General features: G+C 45.8%; 1 protein-coding gene across 3 annotated transcripts in view; it reads left to right on the forward strand.

Annotated features, from left to right (window-relative positions):
- The window catches only part of Abl1 (ABL proto-oncogene 1, non-receptor tyrosine kinase), a 131,158-nt gene that overhangs the window by 81,825 nt on the left and 26,542 nt on the right, over positions 1 to 22,791 (forward strand). For 2 of the 3 annotated variants that reach the window (XM_041674326.1, XM_041674327.1), the window contains 2 exons: positions 19,100 to 19,273; positions 19,708 to 20,003. In XM_041674326.1, the coding sequence (XP_041530260.1) occupies positions 19,100 to 19,273; positions 19,708 to 20,003 (470 nt within the window). Of the gene's footprint in view, positions 1 to 3,774; positions 3,929 to 19,099; positions 19,274 to 19,707; positions 20,004 to 22,791 lie in introns of those variants that run through there. The other variant, XM_041674328.1, reaches the window with a different exon arrangement.

Consider the following 22,791-nt stretch of genomic DNA (forward strand, 5'->3'; position numbering starts at 1 on the left):
ATAAAGGTGTGCGCCACCACTGCCTGCTTCTCCCGTCATTCTTGATTCTGAGTGCTCATGCATGAGTGCTGTCCCCAACTGATGCAGGGTCCTCTGGGAAACGATGCTTCAGTTTGCTGTGTATTATTTCCAGTGTCAGCCCACTCTTAATAATCACTCCCAGAACTGCATGGGAGCTGAAGCTGTGAATGAGGCTTGGGGAGTCCACTGAACCCACAGGTGCCTGCTGCAGTGGCCTCAGAGGGAGTACACAGGGCTAGGGCAAGACAGCCCGGCAGGTCCTTGAACCCTGGCCAGGGTTTACCTTTCAGGTAGCAGCTGGGAGATGAGGAGAGCCCCTTCTTGGATTTGCAGCCCACCAGCTAAAAGCAGATCTCCAACGTGTCCAAGCTCATCCAGTCTCTGCTGCTTGGCTTTGTCAGTTACTTGGCTCTTCCAGGCTGGAGTCACTGGACCTTAGTGACCCATGACTGGTGACCAACAAATAGTTCTATCTGGCAAAAATGTTCTGAGACTTACAGGGGCACATGTTCCCTTGTAGGGCAGTAAAGTGTTGTGGCTGTTGTGAGGGGTTCAGCTGTCTGATTCTCTGGACAGACACTTCAGACACATGCACCGAGCTAGAGAAGCCGGCCGATGAATGAGAGACTGTAAGCTCTGGGCTGTGTTGGCCCATGCTTGTGAAACAAGCCACCCCTGTTCCCCAGCATGACCAGCTGTGCTGACAAGAATGCAGGACTCAGTTGTGGAGGGCCCTCCCAGACCGCTTGTCAGACTCACCTGCCCCCCTTCCACCCACCATCCCTCCCCAGTCCTGCCACCCAGAGAGCTATGGTGGATGCCTGCCCCATTTTTTTAAAAAGAAACTGAACCCAAAATTTAAAATAAATCCAATCTAAACTCTCCAGAGTCTTCTTTTTGTTTACTTCCTCTGCTGTGACATAGTTATTAAATCTACAAGTTGTTTTCAGATGAGTAAATTCTAAATTCATGAAACCCATCCATCCCCATCTGTCCCATCCCTGATAAAATCCAACAGCAGTGTTTCCCTTGTCCAGAATGGCCTCTGGTCTCAGAGGCCCAGGGTCCTCTGGGCCTTCACCAGTTTTTCCCACACAGTCGATGCAGTAGGCTGCAAATCAGACAGCAATCTGTCCTGAGCAGGCACAGCAGCTTAGGTGTCTGGTTCATTCATGGACCACACTTTCAGCATGACTGGGTGGCCTCTAGCAATACATTTTAAACTTTTATTTTGTTACATTTAGTTATTTATTGTATGGACAGGGAGAATGAAACTGCCCAGAATTCTCAAGCCACTCTGAGGTCTCTGGTTGTATGGCACAAGTCTGTAGATTTCCCAGATGACAGTGACACAGCACATAAGCCTTGGTCCTTCATCTTCCTTTCTGCTTCTGTTACCTGTCTTGTTTCTATTTGCTTTGAGACAGAGTCTCATTATATAGCCCTAATTGGTCTAGAATTTTAGCTGTATCCCAGGCTGGCTTTGAACTTATGGCAATGTTCCTGCCTCTGCCTCCCAAGTATTAGAATTACAAGCATGGCCCCCATGCCTGACATGTTTTACTTTTCAGCCATTGACTTTCTGCTTTGGGCTGACTAGAGGTGCAGCCCTCAGACCTTTCTTCCTTGAGACAAGTGAGATTGCTTGCACACAGTGCCCTTTCCATCTTGGCAAAGTTCAGAAAAGCTGTATCTGGAAGGAGTAGCTCAGTCTGTTGTATTGCTGTGCCACTTGGTAATGGCTACCATGATCATTGCCACTTAGAGTGTATTGCCAGGCCTGCCAATGAATAGTTTTATGTCTAAATTATAAAGGGTTTGGACTTGTAGTCATAGAACAGAATATTAGCAGTAGTCATGTGCTTTTAAAAACAAACTGAATCCCAGCGTGAATCCAGCACATGTGAATCAATGTCTGACTTGTATTAGAGAGCAGTATTTAAGGGTATGGTTAGATTTTCAGAGTGCCTTTTAATGTGTAGTTCTTGGCATTTAGCTGCTAATCTGAATATAACCCTGTGATCTGATATGCTATATGACAGACTTCGTTATAGTCTGATCGAAGACCCTTGAACTTGCAAAATTGTAGCAGAACAGATAGGTACTGCATCATTTGTTGTGTTTGTACTGATAGCACACCTTTCAATGTTATCATTGGCACTGTGAGGAAGATGGAAGGTTCAAGACAACACTAGTCAGCCAGCATATGGACTCTCAGAAAATGTTTTCCCAGAATCAGGAATGTATCCAGTTGACATGCTTGTCTCCTGGTCACTCTGGTCTTTTGTCTCCAGATGATGGAGTGGCATCGGTTCTGTAGGCACTCGGTGCTCATGAGGCCTGCTCTGGCACCTGCTCTAGTAGCCAAGTCTGGGCTTCAGCATAGACAAATTTCACTTTCAAAAAGTGCATGGCATCCTGGTGGAGAGGCCTGTGACAGACATGGCTATTTAGGCAGACCTAAGTGGAGACCTTGTTCCTTCACTGTGCCTGGTGTTCCAGACGCCCTAGCTCTCAGCATTGTAGAGTAGTCTAGCCCCTCCCCACTTTGTTTTGTTTTGTTTGGAGACAGGGTTTCTCTGTGTAGCTCTGGCTGTCCTGAAACTCACTTAGTAGACCAGGCCTGCCTCTGCCCCCTGAGTGCCACCACTGCCCAGCTTTTCTTTCTTTTGGAACTAGGGTCCCTTAACCAAGACTTCTCTGAAACAGGTCATGATAACTTCACAAATCCAGCTATCCAATGCTTGGAAGCAAGATTCTTAGTGGGAGGGGCACCTACCCCACTGGTCCAGAGGCCAAATTTTGGAACCAGGCAGACCCTGAACTGAGTGCCTATGTTCGGGTTTCCACCATGTGACCTTCTTGTCTGTTTTCACATGAAGAATCATGATCTGACTTTCTTCTCAGGATTATGGCGCACATGCCCTGTGGTTGGCAAGGCACATGGGGGTAGTTTTATAGAGGACCATCCTGCTACAGGTCAGCTCTTCATATGCTAGAAGAAGTGGGCCAGATTTTTAGTTATGTGACATTATTTCATAAGTTTATTTTCCCTTTGTCATTGGAACTTGGGTGACATTTTATTAAATTGTTGACTGTAGTTGGGGCCTCATGTTTCCCACCAATCTAGACTCTCAGACTGTGCCAGTAGCCCTCTGTTATGATTATTGCTTAGTTAAAATCTTGTTGGTAACCTGCTCTAGCCAGCTTCTAGGAAAAGATAAGAACTCAGTGCCACTGTGAAATGGATTCAAACACTGATTGCCCATGGCACCAAGAAGAGGGAAAGTTCTCCAGAAAATGAGGTCAGGAAGGGCCAGCCGCCATTCCAGCCCACAATGAACATTCACTGTGGAGACGGAATTCCCTAAGCTTAAACTCACATCTCCTGGTCTAAATGAATGGTTGGAGCAGCGTCCGGTATTCGGTATTCCTGTGGGTTCTAGCCCTGACTGTTCACATTCCTCAGACACCCACTTTAGGCTTAATCACAGTCGCTCCCCCAATATAAACGAGATTAGTCTTGGTAACTCGGGAGGAATTTGCATTTCCACCGACCTTACCCAACCCAACACGCGGCAGGAGCTGTGCCAGCATCGCGGGGCAGCTAGGGAGGTCGTGGGGCCACTGCCTTCCCTTGGTCAGGAGGGGGTTAAGAGGCGGGCGGGGCGGGGCGCAGGGCCCTTTGTTACCGGCCTAGGCGGGAGGCGGGACGCAGGCCTGGGCGCAGGCGGGGCTGGGAGCGCAGCGATCGCGGCGAGCGCGGCCTGGCGGGGCTGGGGGCCCGGGGCGGTGGGGCAGCTGGACGTTCGCTGCGGCCGCGGGACCATGTTGGAGATCTGCTTGAAGCTGGTGGGCTGCAAATCCAAGAAGGGGCTCTCCTCGTCCTCCAGCTGCTACCTGGAAGGTAAACCCCTACCCGAGCGGGAGACCCGCCCGGACTGCCCTGCGCGCTCCTGGTCCCCAGCCTTCCCCTTCTGAGGCCGCTGCAGGCGGCGCTGGCTGGCCCAGCGGACTCCCCAGGGAGAGCAGCGGCTCTGGTGCTGGCGAGGCCCTAGCGCTTGGTGCCGCTCCCTCCCAGAAAGTTTTAAAAAGCCAGTCTTTAGGGTCCTCGTGAGCCCACGTTGTGGAGTTTCCGCTGCCAAGTGGGAATTGTGTGTCACAAAGGTGGGCCTCCACCAAGTGCCGCATACAAAGGGATCCCGCTCTACCATTTATGGGTACAGAATTTCGTGTGAACTTTCTACCCCCACCCCCACCTTTCTGCAGACCACGAAGAGGTTTTGGAAATTCAGTTTTTTCAGGAGGGGAAAAGAATGGTTTTGCTTGGTATTTCCAGGAGTTTGTAGAACGTTTAGTTTGGTGCTTGGTGGGGGAGCTCCTAATGTTTAGTTCTTTGCATAAACTTAGGGTCCAGGAGCCTGTTGCTTTTGCCTGCTTTACTCTCATCCCTCTGATTCCATGCCCTCTTCCTGTTGTCCTTAGTGTTTGGTTCTAATCTAAAAGGATGACAAATGGGGAGGATGAGTGGAGGGGGCTGGGGGCTGGGCCCTGGCCAAGCCCGTTAGGACATAGTCGACCTTTTGTGGGGACTATTGCCTTCTCCAGAAGGGAAGAAGCACTCGCAGGCCTGGTGGTGCCCAGGCGTCCTGACTGTTTGATGTAGGAGTTCAGATAGGAGTAAAAATGTCAAGTTTAATTTAGGACAACTTTGATTTCTACTGTTTTCTAGTCTTTCTCTTTCTAGAAATGAGGGAGAAATGGAGGCTTTTCCGTTCTCTAACCTGCTTTTCTTTCCCTTTCTACCCTGACTCGAAGGCCTGAAGTGCCCCCACAGGTAGACTGTGTTTCCCTTTGCCACAAGCTGTACTCATGACATTGTCCCCTCCCTGGAACTTCAGGAACTGGATCCCTTAGAGGAGCCTCATATGGATGGCATGAGCTCAGAGTCTAACATTTGGAGGGAGGAGATGGTTTATTTGTCCCCCAAAATTGGCATCTGAGCAGCCAGTCATCTTTAGTTAATACGCTGCTTACTTTCCCAGTTGCTCCACATTCTGTGCACATTCTCCGCCCATCTGTATCCAGTTAGCGCAAGGCTCTATCATCTCCATTTTGAGGGCTCCGCTGTAGCAGAGATGAATGGTCTTCTGTAGCTGCAGTCAGGGCACAGCTCGACTTCGCCTGCACATCAGCTTGTTCCTGGGGGTCAAGTGGGATTTAGTGCATATCTGGCTAGTTTTAATTATTGTTTTAGCAGGAAGAAAATCTAAGTCTTACTCCAGCACACCTTAAAGTGAATTCTAAAGTCAAGTCCCAAAGAAGTGTCCACACAGTAAGGAAGAATCTCTCCAGGATCTCTTTCTGCTCACTGAGATTGAAATTCTTTTCTATAAGTGAGAGAATCAAGCCAGCCTCAGTAATTATGTCTTAAAGACGGAAGTGCTGTCTGTCTCTGGGGAAGAGAGACCTTGCCAGCATCTGGAGAAATAATCCAGGCTTTTCATTTCCTACTAACATCCTAAGTCAATCAATCAGCTCATCGACACCCACTCAGAGTCTGAGCATCCCAGGCCAGGGAGAGAATTGAATATGGTGAGTTTTCCATTGTCACCAAATCCACGCTCCCTGCTGCTTCGGGGACATAGGCAGTAGTAATTATTAGGTGACTGTGGTGGCCCTGACTATTTCATCTTGTAGGTAAGAAACTGAGGCACCAAAAGGTTAGGAGACACCCCTGAGATGACAGAACTAACAAGTGCTGATGCCAGGATTTGAATTTGTGCCATTTGGCTCCAAGGAATCCACTTAAATAAATAAATAAATAGGTTTTAGGCATTGGAGCCCAGGGTCTTGAACTATACCCACAGACCCCTCCCAGCTTTTGAATTTTGAGACAGGGTCTAGCCAAGTTGTCCAGGCAGGCCATGAACTCAATCTACAACACAGGCAGGCCTTGACCTTGGCATCCTCCTGCCCCAGAATGCAGAGCACCTAGGATTACAGGCTTGCACCACAGTGCCTGGCCCAGAAAACCCACTCTTAACCCCTCTGTTTTACTGGCCGACCATTTGTCTCCCATGGGACACACTGTCTTCATCCAGCACTGTCTTCAGAAACTCCCAGCTCGTTCCTGCACGAAACCAGTCTTCTCCTTCTGCAGCTGGCACTGGTGAACACCTTCTTCCATAAAGCAGCAGGCTAGTAACATTTTCCAAGCAAATTCTGAAAGAGGAACTAATGAAAAGTAATCGGCCCTCCTGTTTTTTTCCTAGAGTCAATCACTATATTTTTGTTGTTTTTTCTAAAAGAAAACTATGCCCCTCGAGAAGTAGCTTATATTCCTAAGAAGCCTTCGTGATGCTGGAATTTTGTTCCCTGAAGTATCTGTTCAGAATGACCATATCAGTTTTAGTCTTTGGTCCACTTTGAACCCCAGTCTTGTCAATTATTCCTTGCCCTGGGCACAAGAAAGACGGTTTGAACTCGGTTTTACTGCCCTTGTTTGTATCCATCCACATGGTGTTGGGAGATACATGGGCTCTGGTATGCTGTCTGCAGAGTGAACTCTTGCCGACCTTTCTCATTTATTTGAAGAGCCCACTCTGAAGCTTCTCAGCGTGAGACTGTCCAGCCAGTGCCTCCTGCAGTGCCAGCCACATTGCTTTTACTAGTGGGCTCTGAATACTCTCCTGAGGCCACACACTCGCTTCCCTTGGTTAGAACTCTTTGTCACCTAGCAGGCCAGTCTTTGTAATTTGGGTTATGTTAATATCATTGAGCTTTTACTATGTGTCAGTAGTATGTGGCACCAGACATCCTCACTTAGTTCTCAGACTAGCCTTGTTGACATCCCAAGCGAAGACCACCAGATCATTTTGGTGGCAGCACTTTAGAATTTGGCGTTAGAAGATCCTCCATGTGATTCTGACTTGCTTGACTTCCATTTCCTTTGTCCAGGTCAGGGAGACATTCTCGTTCTAGCCTGTGGACTGGTTTAAGGATCTGTGAGAACCCTGTTGACAACTTTAAAAACAACTGAGGCAAATATGTGTATTTCTGCTAACGGAGGGTTGCTCTTTGGTGCCCTCAAATATTGTTGGGCTTCCCCTTCCAAACCCTAGCAGCATCAGGCTTTCCCCTCCGTGTTCTAGCAGCCTTTCCTCTACCCCTAGCTGCATTGGCCTTCTTTTCCTAGGTCCCTGCTGTGTAAACAGCAGTTCTGGAGCCAGGCATCCTCTCAGGTGATTTAGGCATGGTGCTCTCTGAGCTGACATGCTCCCATTTATATAATGAGGCTCATAGTAGTTTCCACCTCATTGTTGAGAGACGTCATGTAAACTGTTCAACCCTGAGCCTGTCACGGAACAAGAGCCAACAAATGGGAGATGTTGTTATTGTAAACAGTTCTTTAGCAATCTGAAATGAAGGCTTCCCTAGTCTCTCTGACGGCTGCAGTAACGATAGAACTGAGCTGGATCCACCCGTGCTGCTTCTTGTTAATATATTATTTTGGAATGTTTAAAGTGTATATGCAATAAAACTAATACTTTGTCTTCTCAGATTTTTAAAAATTTCATTATTTATCTTCTGGTTGTTTTGTTTGCATGTATGTTTGTGTACTACATGCGATGCCTAGTGCCTACGGAGGCCAGAAGAGGACATCTGATCCCCTGGAATTGGAGTTATAGGTGACCGTAAGCCACTGTGTGGGTGCTGGGAATTGAACCTGGGGCCTCTGGAAGAGTAGCCAGTGCTCTCAGACACTGAGGCATCTCTCCAGCCCCTCTTCTTAGATTTAAGCTGGAAATATCTTTCTTCCCTTGAGCCCTCCTTAGTCCCATGGTGAATATTTTAATAGTGCATGAAGCACCCCCATTGAGTTTTGGTTAGTACCTTATTTCTCTTCTGCAGAGGGACTATTTCCACAGTCCCAGATGTTTACACACTAAAATCCCGAGCTTTTAAAAATTGTAATTGTACTAGTATAATCATTGATCTGAGACAGATGTAGAAAAATAGAAAAACAGATTTTAAATATATATCACTAAACCAGGCTAGTGCTCATGCTTATAACCCCAGCATGGGGCTGGGGCCGCTAAAGCAGGGTTATGAGGAGTGTACACACATTCATATTCATAATACACACAAATATTCATATGCTGGACCTGATGCACACACCTTTAATCCCAGTACTTGTGAAACGGGCAGGCGGATCTCTGTGAATTTGAGGCCACCCTGGTCTTACCTAATAAGTTCCAGAATAGCCAACAGAGTGAACACCATCTCAAAAACAAAACAACCACCTCCCCACAAAACCTACATATACATATGTGCGCAGGCACACACTCACACAAGCACACACATTATGCAAAACTAGAACTAAAGCTCAAGTGAGACACTAGAAGAATTTAATTTCCCTTCATAATTAATCATAATTCACAAGCGAGCAATTTATAAAATATATTCATAGATTTTTATATTTATTTGAGTTCAGGGGTCATGTAGCCTATGCTGGCCACAAGCTAATAGTAGTCCTCCAGCCTCAGCATCTCAAGTGTTGAAATCATAGGTGTAAGCCATATGAGTGGCAGGTCCCCCACCCCATGGAAATTTTAAATCTCATCAAAAGCAGATAGTAAGGGACTCCTTTGCACACATTATCCACCTTTAACAGTGGTCCACTGCTCGGCTCTGTTTCCTTGCAGAGTGACAGGAAGAGTCACTTGCCCTTTTTTCTGTTTCAGTGACCCAAATTAGCAATAAAAATGCTAATGGAGTGAGACCTTGTGGAGGAGTTGGCTACTGTTGGGTCGTCCAGTTCAGTCAGGTCCCAAGGGACCCAGAAGACTCACAAAGGACAAAGAACCATCCCTGACTCTCAATTCTGCTATACATAGCCTGAGACAGATTAAAAACCCTTGTGTGGTCAGCTCACTCAGAATGGCCACTCGGAGTGTGCTGCTAGTGCAGGAACTCCTGGTACAGTCCCTAGAGACATCCATGGGTGCACCGCGCTGTCTGCCTGTTTGGTTTGAAAGCATAGACACATGCTTTTGTGTCCTACCCTGGTTAGGATCCTGACCATAGCTAATGTTTTATTGAAGACAACTCCAGGTGTTCTCTGGGCTGTGCTAGAGGGTTTTTGGTCAGGTTGCTTTGTCCTATTTCTGCTACCTTTGTTTGGGCTGACGGACTGTTAAAGTGCATTTTTTCAGTTCTGACTTAACAGTCATGGAGAGCTCTGTATCTGAGCTTCCCCACAGAGCTCTGCTGTGCTGTGCTGACCCCTCCTGAGAGTCTGGTTGGTTGAAGCTGTTGGTGTCCTTGGGACAGGCCAAGAAGGAGCATCTTTGATACAAGGGTTCTGAGATTTTAATCTGGACCGTTATATCAGAACCCGAACCAGGGACACAAGAAGTTTCCATGTTGTGTGATAGCTGGTGGCAGGGTCAGTACCAAGTGCTCAGGTGTAGAGAAGAAGCAGCAATAATGCAGTAGCACAGAGGCAAGGAGGGAGGGTCAGTGCAGATGGAAAGGCCTGGAGGATATTACAGGCTGAGAGGGCTCTTCCAGGGCAGGGAGTGCTGTCTGTCAAGATCAGTCAGGTGAGGCAGCAGGGGCTGGGGAGGCTGGTATAGAGAGATGGGAGAATATGGCTCCCCACCTAGACCCTGCAGGGCCAAGGCACCTGCTTAAGAGAAGCCTAAAGTTTCCCTGCCATGGATAGGACTGACAGTGCATTTTCTGAGGTCCATGCAGGCTTAAGAGCAGTGTCCAATAAAAGCTGCCAATAGCCACCTACCTTGCAAGGCACAAGATGTTCTGAACATTGTCTGGATAAAACTGTTAATAAATGGTGACTGGCCAGGTGGTTGGGGCGTACACTTTTAATCCCAGCACTAGGGAGGCAGAGGCAGGTGAATGTCTGTGAGTTCGAGGCCAGCCTGGTTTACAAGAGATAGTTCCAGGACAGGCTCCAAAGCTACAGAGAAACCCTGTCTCGGAAAAAAACAAAAAAATGGTAACTGTCCAGTGAGTGCTAGGCAATATTGTGATTGGTCTTTCAGAAAGACACACACACACACACACACACACACACACACACACACACATATATATGAGTAGGAACTCTTTTACCCTTACATGACTGGTAGGATAGAGATGGGAAACTAGTGGGTCCTGTGCCATACAGAAAGGAGAGGAAGTGCTGACATGGGCATGGGTGGTAGGTATCCTGAGAGGTTTTGGAAGCTGGTGGTGTCTAGAAGGCTGTCGAGGTGACTGAGTGCATAAAGTGCAACTCTGATGACCTCAGTTCTACCCAGGAACTACATAAAGGTCAAAGGAGAGAACCCTCCTCTCCAAATCATAAGAATCATAAAAACTAAAAAAAAAAAATATTTTCAGCCATTTCCACAATGTTATTGCCTTCTTTAATAATAGATTAAGTTTTAAGCCAGGTGGTAGTGGCGCACACCTTTAATTCCGGCATTCAGAAGGCAGAAGCAGGCGGATGTCTGAGTTCAAGACCAGCCTGGCATAGAGTGAGTTCCAAGACAGAGATACACAGGGAAGCCCTTTCTCAAAAAGCCAAACTAAAACAAAATACATCAGTAGATTTTTTTTTTTTTTTTCGAGTCAGGGTTTGGAGCTCTGTAGCTTTAGAGCCTTTGCTGGAACTCACCCTGTGGACCAGGCTGGCCTCGAACTCACAGAGATCCACCTATCTCTGCCTCCTAAATGCTGGGACTTAAGGCATGCACCACCACTACCTGGCTAGATTAATTTTTAAAAGTATTTTGTTTTTATTTTTTTCATGTGTATGCCACATGTGTGCAGATGCCCACAGAGACCTGAGAGAGTGTCAGATCTGAAGCTATAGTTACAGGCAGCTATGAATCCCAGCCATGTGGGTGCTGGAAACCTAACTCAAGTCCTCTGCAAGAGCAGCAAGTACTCTTAACCACTGAGCCACCTCTCCATCCCCAGCAATAGGTTCTTAAAGGGTGAGACAAAATCCCTTTGTGTTTATTTTGGAGACAAGGATTATATCTTCAGAAAGGTTAGTATTGGAGCTGTGTGACAAGGTCAGAGGCTCAGAGAGAATTCCATTTTGTTTAAATTGCCTGGGTAAGTTCATTATAATAGAAAGATTGCAAAGAAAATGTTTAAACCTTGGGGTGACTCAGCTTTTTTTTGCCTAAAGGTTTTCAGCAGAAATCTATTTCATTTAGTACCTCTAATATCCAGAAGCAGGACAGGCTAAAACTGCATTATTTTAAGAGAAAGTTGCATAGTATGGTCTGGTCACTACATATGCCAGCCTCCAGGGGACTCTTCATGGTAGCTGTTATGGTCTCTGGATCTCACTGGGCACCTCAAGCAGCCCTGTGCAGAAGTTGTTACTCTGGGAGACCGGGGACTAAAGGTTCCCATGACCTTGCAAGGGAAGATCAACCATCTTTGCTTTACTAGCCTCTAGCTGGAACCAGCCATTTTGCTTTATGAACACAGCAAACAGAAGACATTGCCAGCCTCCAGTAGAAGTCAGGCATCCACACATCACAGCTGCCTCAGTGACAGTGCTCCCTGGCATCTCTTAGCTGAGGCATTCATAAAGAAGCATGCTTTTATTGAGATTGGGGTATCAGGCTGGCCTTGGATAAGCCCCTCTTTGTCAAGTGCTGCCTCTGTCTCCAGTCTCCTCTCCCAAGGAGACCCCATCAGTTCTGTCAGTGCGTCCCAGAGACATGGCCCCCTCTTGGGTGTTTACTTTTACAGCCATGCTAGTTCTCAGCAGCTGCTTCTTTCACGGAGCAGCCCAGAGGCCACCGGATGGCTCTGCTGTTCTTCTCCACCCAGCTCTTCTGCATTCATGATCTGGTGTTTCAGGTGCTGGGCATCAGGGTAATGGAAAGGCTATGTTTAAACATGGTTTTGTTTTTTAAATAATCTGAACTGTATGTGAAGGGTTACAAAAGGGATGGAGTTGCTTTCGGCAAGTACACATTGTGGGAAATAATACTTTCCTTCCAACTTCACATTAGGAAGAGAGTAGGAGGCAGTTACAGACTGACTTGAGAATATTCTGAGCATGACCTCATCAGCTGGAACAGTGAGAAGCTAAAAACACGAAGCCCTCTCCTTTGCAAAGGGTCTGGTCTGTTTTACAGACCTGTGCATTGTGGAGATTCCTTGAGCCAGAGTAAGTCTCAAAGGGGCCACCAAGGGAATAAGGCTAAAGCGGCAGGACTTAAGTCCTTGGACTGAAGGCTGGAGACAGCACTGTGTGCTCAGGGACACATCTCTGCTCTGCCCCTCCCCCACTCGGAAGTGGCTCCCAAAGCCCAAGGTGAGGACAGCAGTGAGTGCTGTGCAGCTGGCTGCCCTGCACTCCATGGGCCCAGGGTACTCGTGCCAACAGGAAGGCAGGAACTTCCTTGGGATGTTTTTCCTGGAGGTGAAGTCTCCCTTCCCCTTGGGACAGTGAAGTCTCCTGCCCCTGAAACTCAGGGGCCAGCATCCGCTCACAGTGGTCTAGACCAGATATGCCATATCCAAGAATCTTCTGTAAACATTTTTCTTCAGTGACTCACAACCCTGAAAAGGGATTTTTTTTTTAAACGATCTTTAACTTATACTCGAAAGACCCAAACCGTTTTCCTAGAGTACTGTCCAAACAAGAGAATCATGCACAGACCCAGGGGGTTTTGTGGCATGGCTCCTATCATATTTCCTGACAGTCCTATACCCTCCTAGTGGAGCCAAGGCTTTCTGGTAGCTAGGAGGTAGTTTTTGGATGGCACCAGTTCTTGGTGCTGCAACTGACTAATTAGCAACTCTTGCTGAATATCACTGATGGGCAGCTCATGCTTACTAATTTACAGCAAGAGAACAAAATGGTCTTAAAGGGGACAACAGGCACATTTAAAGATCCATATCAAATGTATTTAAAGTGTGATTCAAAGGGACATAGCAGAAAGTGCTTGTGATGGGGAAGAAAATCCTAGCACACACTGTTGTTTATTGTCCAAGGATTAACTACCGCCAGAGAGTTTCTGAGACAACAGGAGAGGAGCACTTTGAGGCAGTCTTTTGAGTGAAGCTTTCTCAAGCTTGGGGGTGGGGATGGTTTCCTGACAGTGGGACTGGCAGAAAGTTAATGTCTTGAGCAACACAGATTTGAGTACATTCTGCAGTTTGGCCTTGTGAGCTGTGATCATTTTTATGGTTGACGAGCATAGTTGACTATGAAATGAAGAAAGTAACTTGGCATCGGTGCACCGTGAGTCAGTTTTGACATCAGCCTGGACTGGGAATTGGCTGGAAGGTTTTGTTGTTGAACCGAGGCCGCACTCGATGTCTCCATCCAGAGGCATGCATGAGCAATACTTCCCTTTGGGCTTTGGCTGTTAACTTGAGGACCAGGACTGGAAGGTGGGGGAGGGGATGGAGCGAGGGCTTGGAGGCCATCCTGTAGGATCAGGGGCAGCTGCAGGACAGTTTTCTCTTCTAACAAAGCCTTCACCCCCTACCTACATTGTCAGCTTCTGTCCCAGCCTTGGGACAGACCCGCTTCACTCCTCACCTCTGGACAGAATCTGTGTCCTGCTTACTCCAGGTGTTTTTCCAGGCCACTTCCCCTAGTTATGTAACTTTGATCAAATCCAGATGCAACAGAATGTTTGATAGAAGAGGTCAAATGGCATTTGAGAAGAAAAGCACTTCTGTATGCATGACCCAGCATTCATTTCCTGTACGGGCCCAGCCTTCCAAAGCCTTGTGCTGCTGGCCCTGGGTTGGGGCATGCAGGGAAACACATAAATGCTCTTTCAGGACAGTGGGAGGGGCCCTCCCCAGAGCTGCTCGTTTTAAATTGTCTGTTATGTAAGCATCCCTGGCTTCTATTTACATGTTATTCTAGTGTTGGGATTGGGAGCTGATTATAAAAGATAACCTGGTCATTTTAACAAATGAGCCATAATATAGGAGAGAGTGTAAAGACAGCTGAAAGACTTATAATCCTCCCACAACCTTCTGTTAGCTGCTGCTCCCATTTTGGTGTAGTTTCTTCTGGTTCTTTTTAAATTTTTTATAAAATTGGAATATTACTATATATGCTAGGATATAATATAAAATTTTAATGAATGTGTTATAAACATTCCCAAGCCATTAGAGTGGTTTTTTTGTTTTGTTTTTTGCAAAAGTATTTTGTTTATTTATTTGTGGTATTGAGGCTCAAACCCAGGGCGTACACTTTCTAGGATAGTGTTCTGCCACTGAGCCCTGTCTAAAATATCCTGCTAAGGGGGCTAGTAGCACAGGGAGGCAGAAGCAGGCAGATTTTTGTGAGTTTGAGGCCAGCCTGGTCTACAGAGTGAGTTCCAGAACAGCCTAGGTACACATAAAAACCCTGTCTCAAAAAAACTGAGAAGAAAAAAAAAACACATTACAACATCCCAAGTGGCCTTTAAAGTATCCTGTTTTATGGATGGAGGATAGTCTGCCTTAACTTGATCAGTGGGTATTTTGAACCTTCCTTTTTTTGTGTGCTATCTTTTAAAATTGGTGTACACAAGTCATTGTTTGTAAATCTTGGGATAAATTGCCAAAGATGTTGAGAGATTGTGAATCTGAGGCTGGTTTGTGTTACACCCAGCTTCACAGTGCATACCCTGCTGCAAGCTCTGTAGAAGAATGCTAGTTGTCATGATGTCTCACCCACACTCCTGCTGGTGTCCAGAAGGGCCTGCCAGTTTGAAGAATTGGCATCTTTGATTCCTAGCAAGGCTTTACACACTTTCCATGTCTAATGATTTTAGTTTTCCACGAATTGTTTGTTTATGGGTCTTGTTCACGTTTTTTCCATAGTAAAGATTTATCTTTTAGCCACTGTTGTTATGTTAAGAATCTTCTACCAGAGGCTGAACAAAGGCCTTCACAGTTTAGAGCACACATTATGCTTGCAGAGGACCCCAGTTCAGGTAGCTTACAACCACCTGTAACTCTAGCTCCAGAGGATCCAACACCTACTTCCGGCCCCCTTATGGCTTCCATGGGCTTCTCCACTCTCATAAATACCTCAGCATACAAATATACATGCATTTACCTAATTAAAAATAAAGATAAATCGGGGCTGGAGAGATGACTCAATGGTTATTAAAAACACTGCTTGTGCTGGGCGGTGGTGGCACATGCCTTTAATCCCAGCACTTGGGAGGCAGAGGCAGGCGGATCTCTGTGAGTTTGAGGCCAGCCTGGTCTACAAGAGCTAGTTCCAGGACAGGCTCCAAAGCTACAGAGAAACCTTGTCTCGAAAAACAAAAACAAACAAAACATTGGTTGGTCTTCTGGAGGACCCAGGTTCCCAGCACCCCCAGGGAAGCTCACTGTTGTAAGGAACTGTCTGTAAGTCCAGTTCCAGGGATCTGATACCTCACATAGACAAATGTGCAGGCAAAACACCAATACACATAAAAACAAACAAACAAATGAATAAATAAAAATTAAATCTTTCTTATTAAAAAAAAAAAATCCTGGGCTGGAGTGATGGCTCAGAGGTTAAAAGCACTGGCAGCTCTTTAGAAGGTCCTGAGTTCAATTCCCAGCAACCACATGGTGTCTCACAACCATTCATAATGAGATCTGGTGCCTTCTTCTGGCCTGCAGGCATATATGCAGACAGAGCACTGTTTACATAATAAATAATTCTTTTTTAAAAAAAATCCTCTGCCAAACAGTTTACTTTTGTAAGCCACAGGAGCTCTTCTGCTGGGCATCACTTACCCAACCCACTGAATTGGCAGTGCTCTTCCCTCTGTGGTAGAACATGCTTTCCTGGATACAGGTGCTACTGGCTCCTTCCCGTGCTGCTCCCCACCAAAGGCTGGTGTGGGTCCTTGCCAGCCTCTGCGTCTCAGACCATGTTGAATGTAAAACTAACAAAATAGCATAGAAAGTAGTTGTTTTTATGAAGTTAGAGTGAGCGTTTCAGGAAGACTCATAAAGGCCAGGTTGCTATGGAAAGGGGGAAGAAAACATGCGGTGACCAGAATGGACCGTGTACATTAGGAAGATTCTGCAGCGGACCTTGGTCCTTGTCTCCAGGTAGGACTTAAAAGAGATGATTGTAGTCATAGCACTCAACTGCCAAGGATCGTCCTTGGTTGGGACTAGCAAAACACACGAGGTAGGAAAAGGGCCACATGTTGATAAAAACGGATTCTGGGGCTGGAGAGATGGCTCTGAGTCAAGGGTACTTGCTGTGAAAGCAAGAGGACCTGAGTTCAAGTCCTCATCACCTGAGGGAAGGGCAGATGTGTGTCCAGAACTCCAGCGTTGAGGTGGACATGAATGGGTCCTTGGAGTTGCCTGCCAACCAGCCTAGACAAAATAGTGAAATTTCAGGCTCAAAAATATATTAGAGAGCAATACAGGAAAACATACAACATGCATCTCTGGCTCAGGCCTGTACCCAAAATAACACATGTGAATGTATGGCACACACAGTTCCAGGTCTTAAACGTTTCATGTTACTTCACTAAAATGAACAATTACCTGTCATTTATTAGTTAAAGATTTTTTTTTTTTTTGCCAAAAGCAAAAATAAATCTCTCCTTAGCCAGTGTTTTTAGTCAGTTGGCAATTAACCCCTGACCACATGAACACTTGGAGTGCTTGGTAAGCCTGGACAGAGGACAGGCCTGCTGGGATTTCTCTGTTCCCACAGCTAGGAGATGGCCACATGACTCGACATCATCCTTGAAGTGATCTTTGCCCTCAGTGCATAAAATGAAATGACTGAGCATGGTGACAGTCATCAGTAGTGGCGGTTTGTCCTGTAGGAAATGACTATCGGAGCTGAAAAGGAAAGAACTGCGCTCCTTATGCTGACTTCTTGCAGACATCCTTTGCATGGTTCAGTCCCCCTCATTCTTTGAGACAGGGCCTCACTGTGTAGCACTGACTAGCCTGGAACTCAGTAGATAGCCCAGGATGGCCTCACACTCTCCATGACCCAGACTAGCCTTGAACTTCAGGCACTCTTCCTGCCTGAGGCCTCCCTAATGCTTGAACTACAGGTAGCCTTTTATATTTGGCTTTCTGGCATTTTGTTGTTACTATTTTGGGTGAATGCAGTCAGATAGATCTCCAAGGTTGGTTTAACTGCCCAAAAGAAATGGTGTTTGTTGGGGCGGCAGTGTGTGGGGTGTAGTATTCTAAATCCATATGGAGGCATGGTAATTGTTGTTACTGTTTGTAAGTCTTCCACTCTTCTCATGGCCAATCTCTTTCTCAAGTTTGATTTCTCAGTGTGATTTCACTTAAGTGGAGTTGGCATTTCAACTCCTTAGCACCCTGTGCTGCCATGCTGAGTGTCCTGTGCTGTAGTGTATAGCGCCCTGCATTGCCATGTGGAGTGGCCTGTGCTGTCATGTATAGCTCCCTGCATTGCCATGTGGAGTGGCCTGTGCTGTCATGTATAGCTCCCTGCATTGCCATTCCTTCTGGATAAGATTGATCTTCTCAGACAAAGCCCTTCTGCAAATTGGTATCACAAAGGTGACCTAGACAGTTGGAGTACTGTTCAAATGTAAAGAAGATAAAAGAACGAGAAACTGTCTATGAGCAGTACCCATCTCTAGTGCCAGCAGTGTTGGTCAACTCCAGCTTCAGATGTGACAGACACAGAAGGGAGGCTTTCTTATTTTAGGACACAAGAGACTGTGAGGGCCCTCACAGGTTAAAAAGTGTGTGATGATGGCTGTATCTGAGTGGGAGGAGGAGTGGGAAACCGTAGGAAGGTGGAGAGAAACAGCCTCATGGGGAACAGCTGTCTCGGGATAGAAGCAGAAGTAGAGGGTGGAGATCTCTCAGACCAACATCGAGAGGGATGGATGGAAATGCGTGGTTGTTTATATCAACACTGATATATGGAAGTGTTTTAAGCTAGCTCTGGTAGCACAGGCCTACCACCCCAGCATCTGGGATGAATCAGGAATTTAAGGCCAGCCTGGATTACGTGAAACCATGGTTCAAAAAGAAAAAGAAAAAAAGTACTTTCAAGAATGTCTACTCCGTATTGTAGGCAATGGCAGACCGAAGAGATGGATTATGTCTATCTCTGAGTAAACTCATATTGAATTCATGAATTTTACCTGAATTAATGAATTTCGTATTTATTTGGTGTGTGCATGTGTGTGCATATGCCATGGCATGTGTATAGAGGCCAGAAAACAGCTTGCAGAAAGTCATTTCTCTCCAACCATCACATGGGTCCTGGGAATCCAACTCAGACTGTCAGATTTGTAGTCATTGCTCTCCTGCTGAACCATCTTGCATGCCTGAGTGAATGCGTTTAAATCAACTATTTGGGAACAGGAATGTTGTAGTTTCTTTTCTATTGCTGTGACAGAACATCATGAACAAGGCAACTCATAAAAAAAATGTTTAATTTGGGGCTTACAGTTTTACAGGGTTAGCGTCCATGACCATCATGATGGGGAGCATGGCAGCAGGCAGGCATGTGGCTGGAACAGTAGCTGAGAGCTCACATCCTGTTCTGTAAGTAGTAGGCAGAGCTAACCTCAAATGAGAGGCCACACCTTCTAATCCTCCCAAAATAGTTCCATTAATGAGGACCAGACCAAGCATTCAAACATGTGAGCATGTGGGACCCATTTTTACTCAAACTACTACAAGGAATCATCAGTTAGAATGAAAATACTTAGTGTCTTTCATAATACTTGGTAAAGACAACTGAAATTCTATGAAAAACATAGAATATATGGATGTAGCCAGGCAGTGGTGGCATACACCTTTAATCCCAGCATTCTGGAGGCAGAGGCTGGTGGTTCTCTGAGTTTGAGGCCAACCTGGTCTACAGAATGAGTTCCAGGACAGTTAGGGCCCAATCTGAATATATATATACATATACATATATGTGTGTGTGTGTGTATTGAGTAAAAATAAATATATATATAATATATATTCTTGATATATATCAGTAAAAATTCAGCTCCTGTCTCCCAAGTTCTCTTCCAGTCTCATTTGCCCTTTCCTCCTTGTCTTGCAGAAGCCCTGCAGAGGCCAGTGGCATCTGACTTTGAGCCCCAGGGTCTCAGTGAAGCAGCTCGATGGAACTCCAAGGAAAACCTTCTTGCTGGGCCCAGTGAAAATGACCCCAACCTTTTTGTGGCACTCTACGATTTTGTGGCCAGTGGAGATAACACTCTCAGCATTACTAAAGGTAATGGGAAAACAGCAAGCAAGGGTGAGGAGGGTGGCTTGGCTGGCCTGCCCTTTGCTCCCTGAGAGGGCAGTTTTCTAGTGTGGGGACAGAGATACCTCCAGAGCACAGAGCCTACCCTTAGGAGGCTCCAGGGCAGCAGTCCTGTGCACATGCTTCCCATGTTCCTACAAAAGAGGACATATGGATCTCAGGCTGGAAACATGGGGATTTGGTATTGTTTTTATCACCAGGAAAAAGCATTTTTTCCCTAAAACATTTCCTTGAAGTAGGAACAGAGCTTTTGAGTAAACTTGAATAATCTTAGATGCCAAGGCAGAGTTGTCTTCTGTGTACTCAACAAGTAACAGGACGATGAGATGTGCTAGAGAAAGATGGGAAAGAAGAAAGCCGATCATCCAAACTGATACATCTGTTTGGTTCTTTTCTCTAAGGTGAAAAGCTCCGGGTCTTAGGTTATAATCACAATGGGGAATGGTGTGAAGCCCAAACGAAAAATGGCCAAGGATGGGTCCCAAGCAACTACATCACTCCTGTCAACAGCCTGGAGAAACATTCCTGGTATCATGGGCCTGTGTCCCGAAATGCTGCTGAGTATCTGCTGAGCAGTGGGATCAATGGCAGCTTCTTGGTGCGGGAGAGTGAGAGTAGTCCTGGCCAGAGATCCATCTCCCTGAGATATGAAGGGAGGGTATACCACTACAGGATCAACACCGCTTCCGATGGCAAGGTGGGTAACCCCCTGACTGGGATCAGTAGTGATGGCTCCCTGGTCTTTGTGTGTAGGATTCTCTGAAAAGCACAGGGATACTCTTGGGTCTGGGATGTAAGTTTGTTTTGCTTTGTTTTTTTGATTTTTATTTATTTATTTTTTATTTACTTATTTACTTATTTATTTATTTATTTGAGAAAGAGTTTCTCTTTAACAGCCCTGGTTGTCCTGGAACTCATTTTTTGACCAGGATGGACTCAAACGCACAGAGATCTGCCTGCTTTCCAGTGCTGAAATTAAAGGCATGTGCCACCACTCCCAGTGGACTTTAAGTTCTTATAATAAGCCTCTTCCTTTTTGTAAAATTTTTTTATTTGTTCTTTGGGTTTTTGATACAGTCTCTGCGTTTTGTAGCCCTGGCTGTCCTAGAACTTACTCTGTAGACCAGATTGGTCTCAAACTCACAGAGATCTGCCTGCCAAGTGCTGGGATTAAAGGTGTGTGCCACCACCTCTCAGCCCTTTATGTAAATTCTCATAGTGATGATGATTGATCTTCAGTGAGAGATAATTCAATCAATCAGTAGTCCCCTCATGTGTAAAGCTGCAGGTCCCAGTAGCAGCACTTCCCTGGCCTTGACACCCAGTGTTCTTCCTGTGATAAAGTATGGATATAGGTGCAAAATAAATGTACCCAACTTTTAAGAAAGGTCACATCAAAGTAAACCAATTGGTCTCCAAGCACAAAGTGTATTTTCTAATTTTGTTATAACATGTTATTTTGTGATCTTTGTATAAACATTGTTCCTTAAATGTCCACAAAGAGAAGAAAAATGTGGTTAGTGCAGTTCTATCAGTGCTAGTGTCCTCTTCCCCTTTAACCCTCACCTCTACTCCTGGATGATGCTATTTCATCTGCACTCCTGCGTCAGTAAGAGGGGGGCTTAGAGGGACAAGACTTCCAGCCCAAGATTTTCACATGGGGAATAATTGATGGCACCAGTCTGGGGTCCTCCTCTACATGGCATCAGGTTCTGTCAGAGGGCAGCATTGATTGGCAGGTAGCATAGTACAGATGGCATGTACTTCTGTCTTAGTCACTGTTCTATTGCTGTGAAGATACCAAGAGGCAACTCTTTTATAAAGGAAACTTTTAATTGGGGGCTTGCTTACAGGTTCAGAGGCTTAGTCCATTATCATGGTGGGGAGCATAGGGACAGGAAACACGGTGGTGGGCAGGCATGGTGCTAGAGAAATAGCTGAGCTACTACATCCTGATATGTAGGCTGAGATAGAGAAGCTGGGCTTTTGGTTTTTCAAGACAGGGTTTCTCTGTATAACAGTTCTAGATGTCCTGGAACTAGCTCTTGTAGACCAGGCAGCCTTGAACTCACAGAGATCCACCTGCCTCTGCCTCCCAAGTGCTGGGATTAAAAGCATGCACCACCACTGCCCAGCTGGCATGGGCTTTTGAAACCTCAAAGCCTACCCCTAGTGACATACTTTCTCCAAAGAGCCATACCTCTTAATCCTTATAATCCTTTCAAATAATATCACTCCTGGTGACAAAGCATTCAGATATATGAGCCTATGGGGACCATTTTTATTCAAACCATCGCAGCATCTAAATTGTTTTTTGGGGGGCGCTGGCTCCATGGTGTAGCACTTGCATGTGACCTTGGGTTCTTTATGCAGTGCTGCAATTCATATATTTTTTTTTTGCTTTTAGAGATTTAGTTTCTCTGTGTAACAGCCCTGTCCTGGAACCTACTCTGTAGACCAGGCTGGCCTCAAACTCATAGAGATCCACCTCTGCCTCTCAAGTGCTGAGATTAAAGACATACACCACCACCACCTGGCTAATGTATATACATTTTGTACATGCACCTACACATTTTGTTTTTGAAAGAAGATCTTGTTATGTAGTGCTGGCTTGCCTGGATATCACTATGTAGCCCAGGCTGGCTTTAAACTTTTGGCCACACTCCTGCCTCTGAAGTCCTGACTGCTGGGATTAAGTGTGCACTGCCACACACAGCTTTGTTTCATATTAGTATGTAATGAATGTTCGTGGTTTCAAATGGCAAACTTATTACAATAAAAACTGTCTTGTCAGCCTGTTTAGACTTACCCAGTATATCTGTCCTCATGAAGCGGAGACACAGGTGGTGCCTGCATACTGATGCTCCTTCCTTTCCAAGGCATTTTGAAGAGTTTCACAGTGGCTCATGTAGCCCTGCTTCTGTCCTGTAGTGGTCACACTGTAAACCAGCACTTGGGAAGATGAGGCAAGAAGATTGCTTAGTTTGAAGCCAGACATCATGACAGTGAACTGCAGTGTAAAACTATAGCAAAAAAAAAAAAAAAAAAAAAAATCAAAACAGAACAATTTTGTTTTGTTTTGATTTTGTTTGTTTTTTGTTATTGTTTTGTTTTGCTTTTTGAGACGGGATTTGTTTTGTTTTTATAGCCTTGGCTGATCTAAAACTAGCTCTATAGACCAGGCTAGCCTTGAACTCACAGAGATTTACTTGTCTCCCAAGTACTGGGATTAAAGGTGTGCACCACTACCTCTGGCACAAAAAAATTCTGACTGTGATCTCCTACATTTGTTACTATGCACTCGAGTATAAACATGGGTAAGATAGTGGCTGGAACTAATCACGGGTTATACGCTCTTTAAAGCTAGTGTCAAGTTTGCCAAGCCTCCCTCTACAATGCTTGTTCCAGTCTGCCTTCGCAGATCTCTGGGGTAAGTCTCCAGAGTAAGTACTTACCAGCTCTCACTAGACTATACGCCATCCTTG

This window comes from Microtus oregoni, unplaced genomic scaffold, assembly GCF_018167655.1.
Source record: "Microtus oregoni isolate MIOR12 unplaced genomic scaffold, Mior012 000025F_ref0000491, whole genome shotgun sequence".
Taxonomy (NCBI): Eukaryota; Metazoa; Chordata; class Mammalia; order Rodentia; family Cricetidae; genus Microtus; species Microtus oregoni.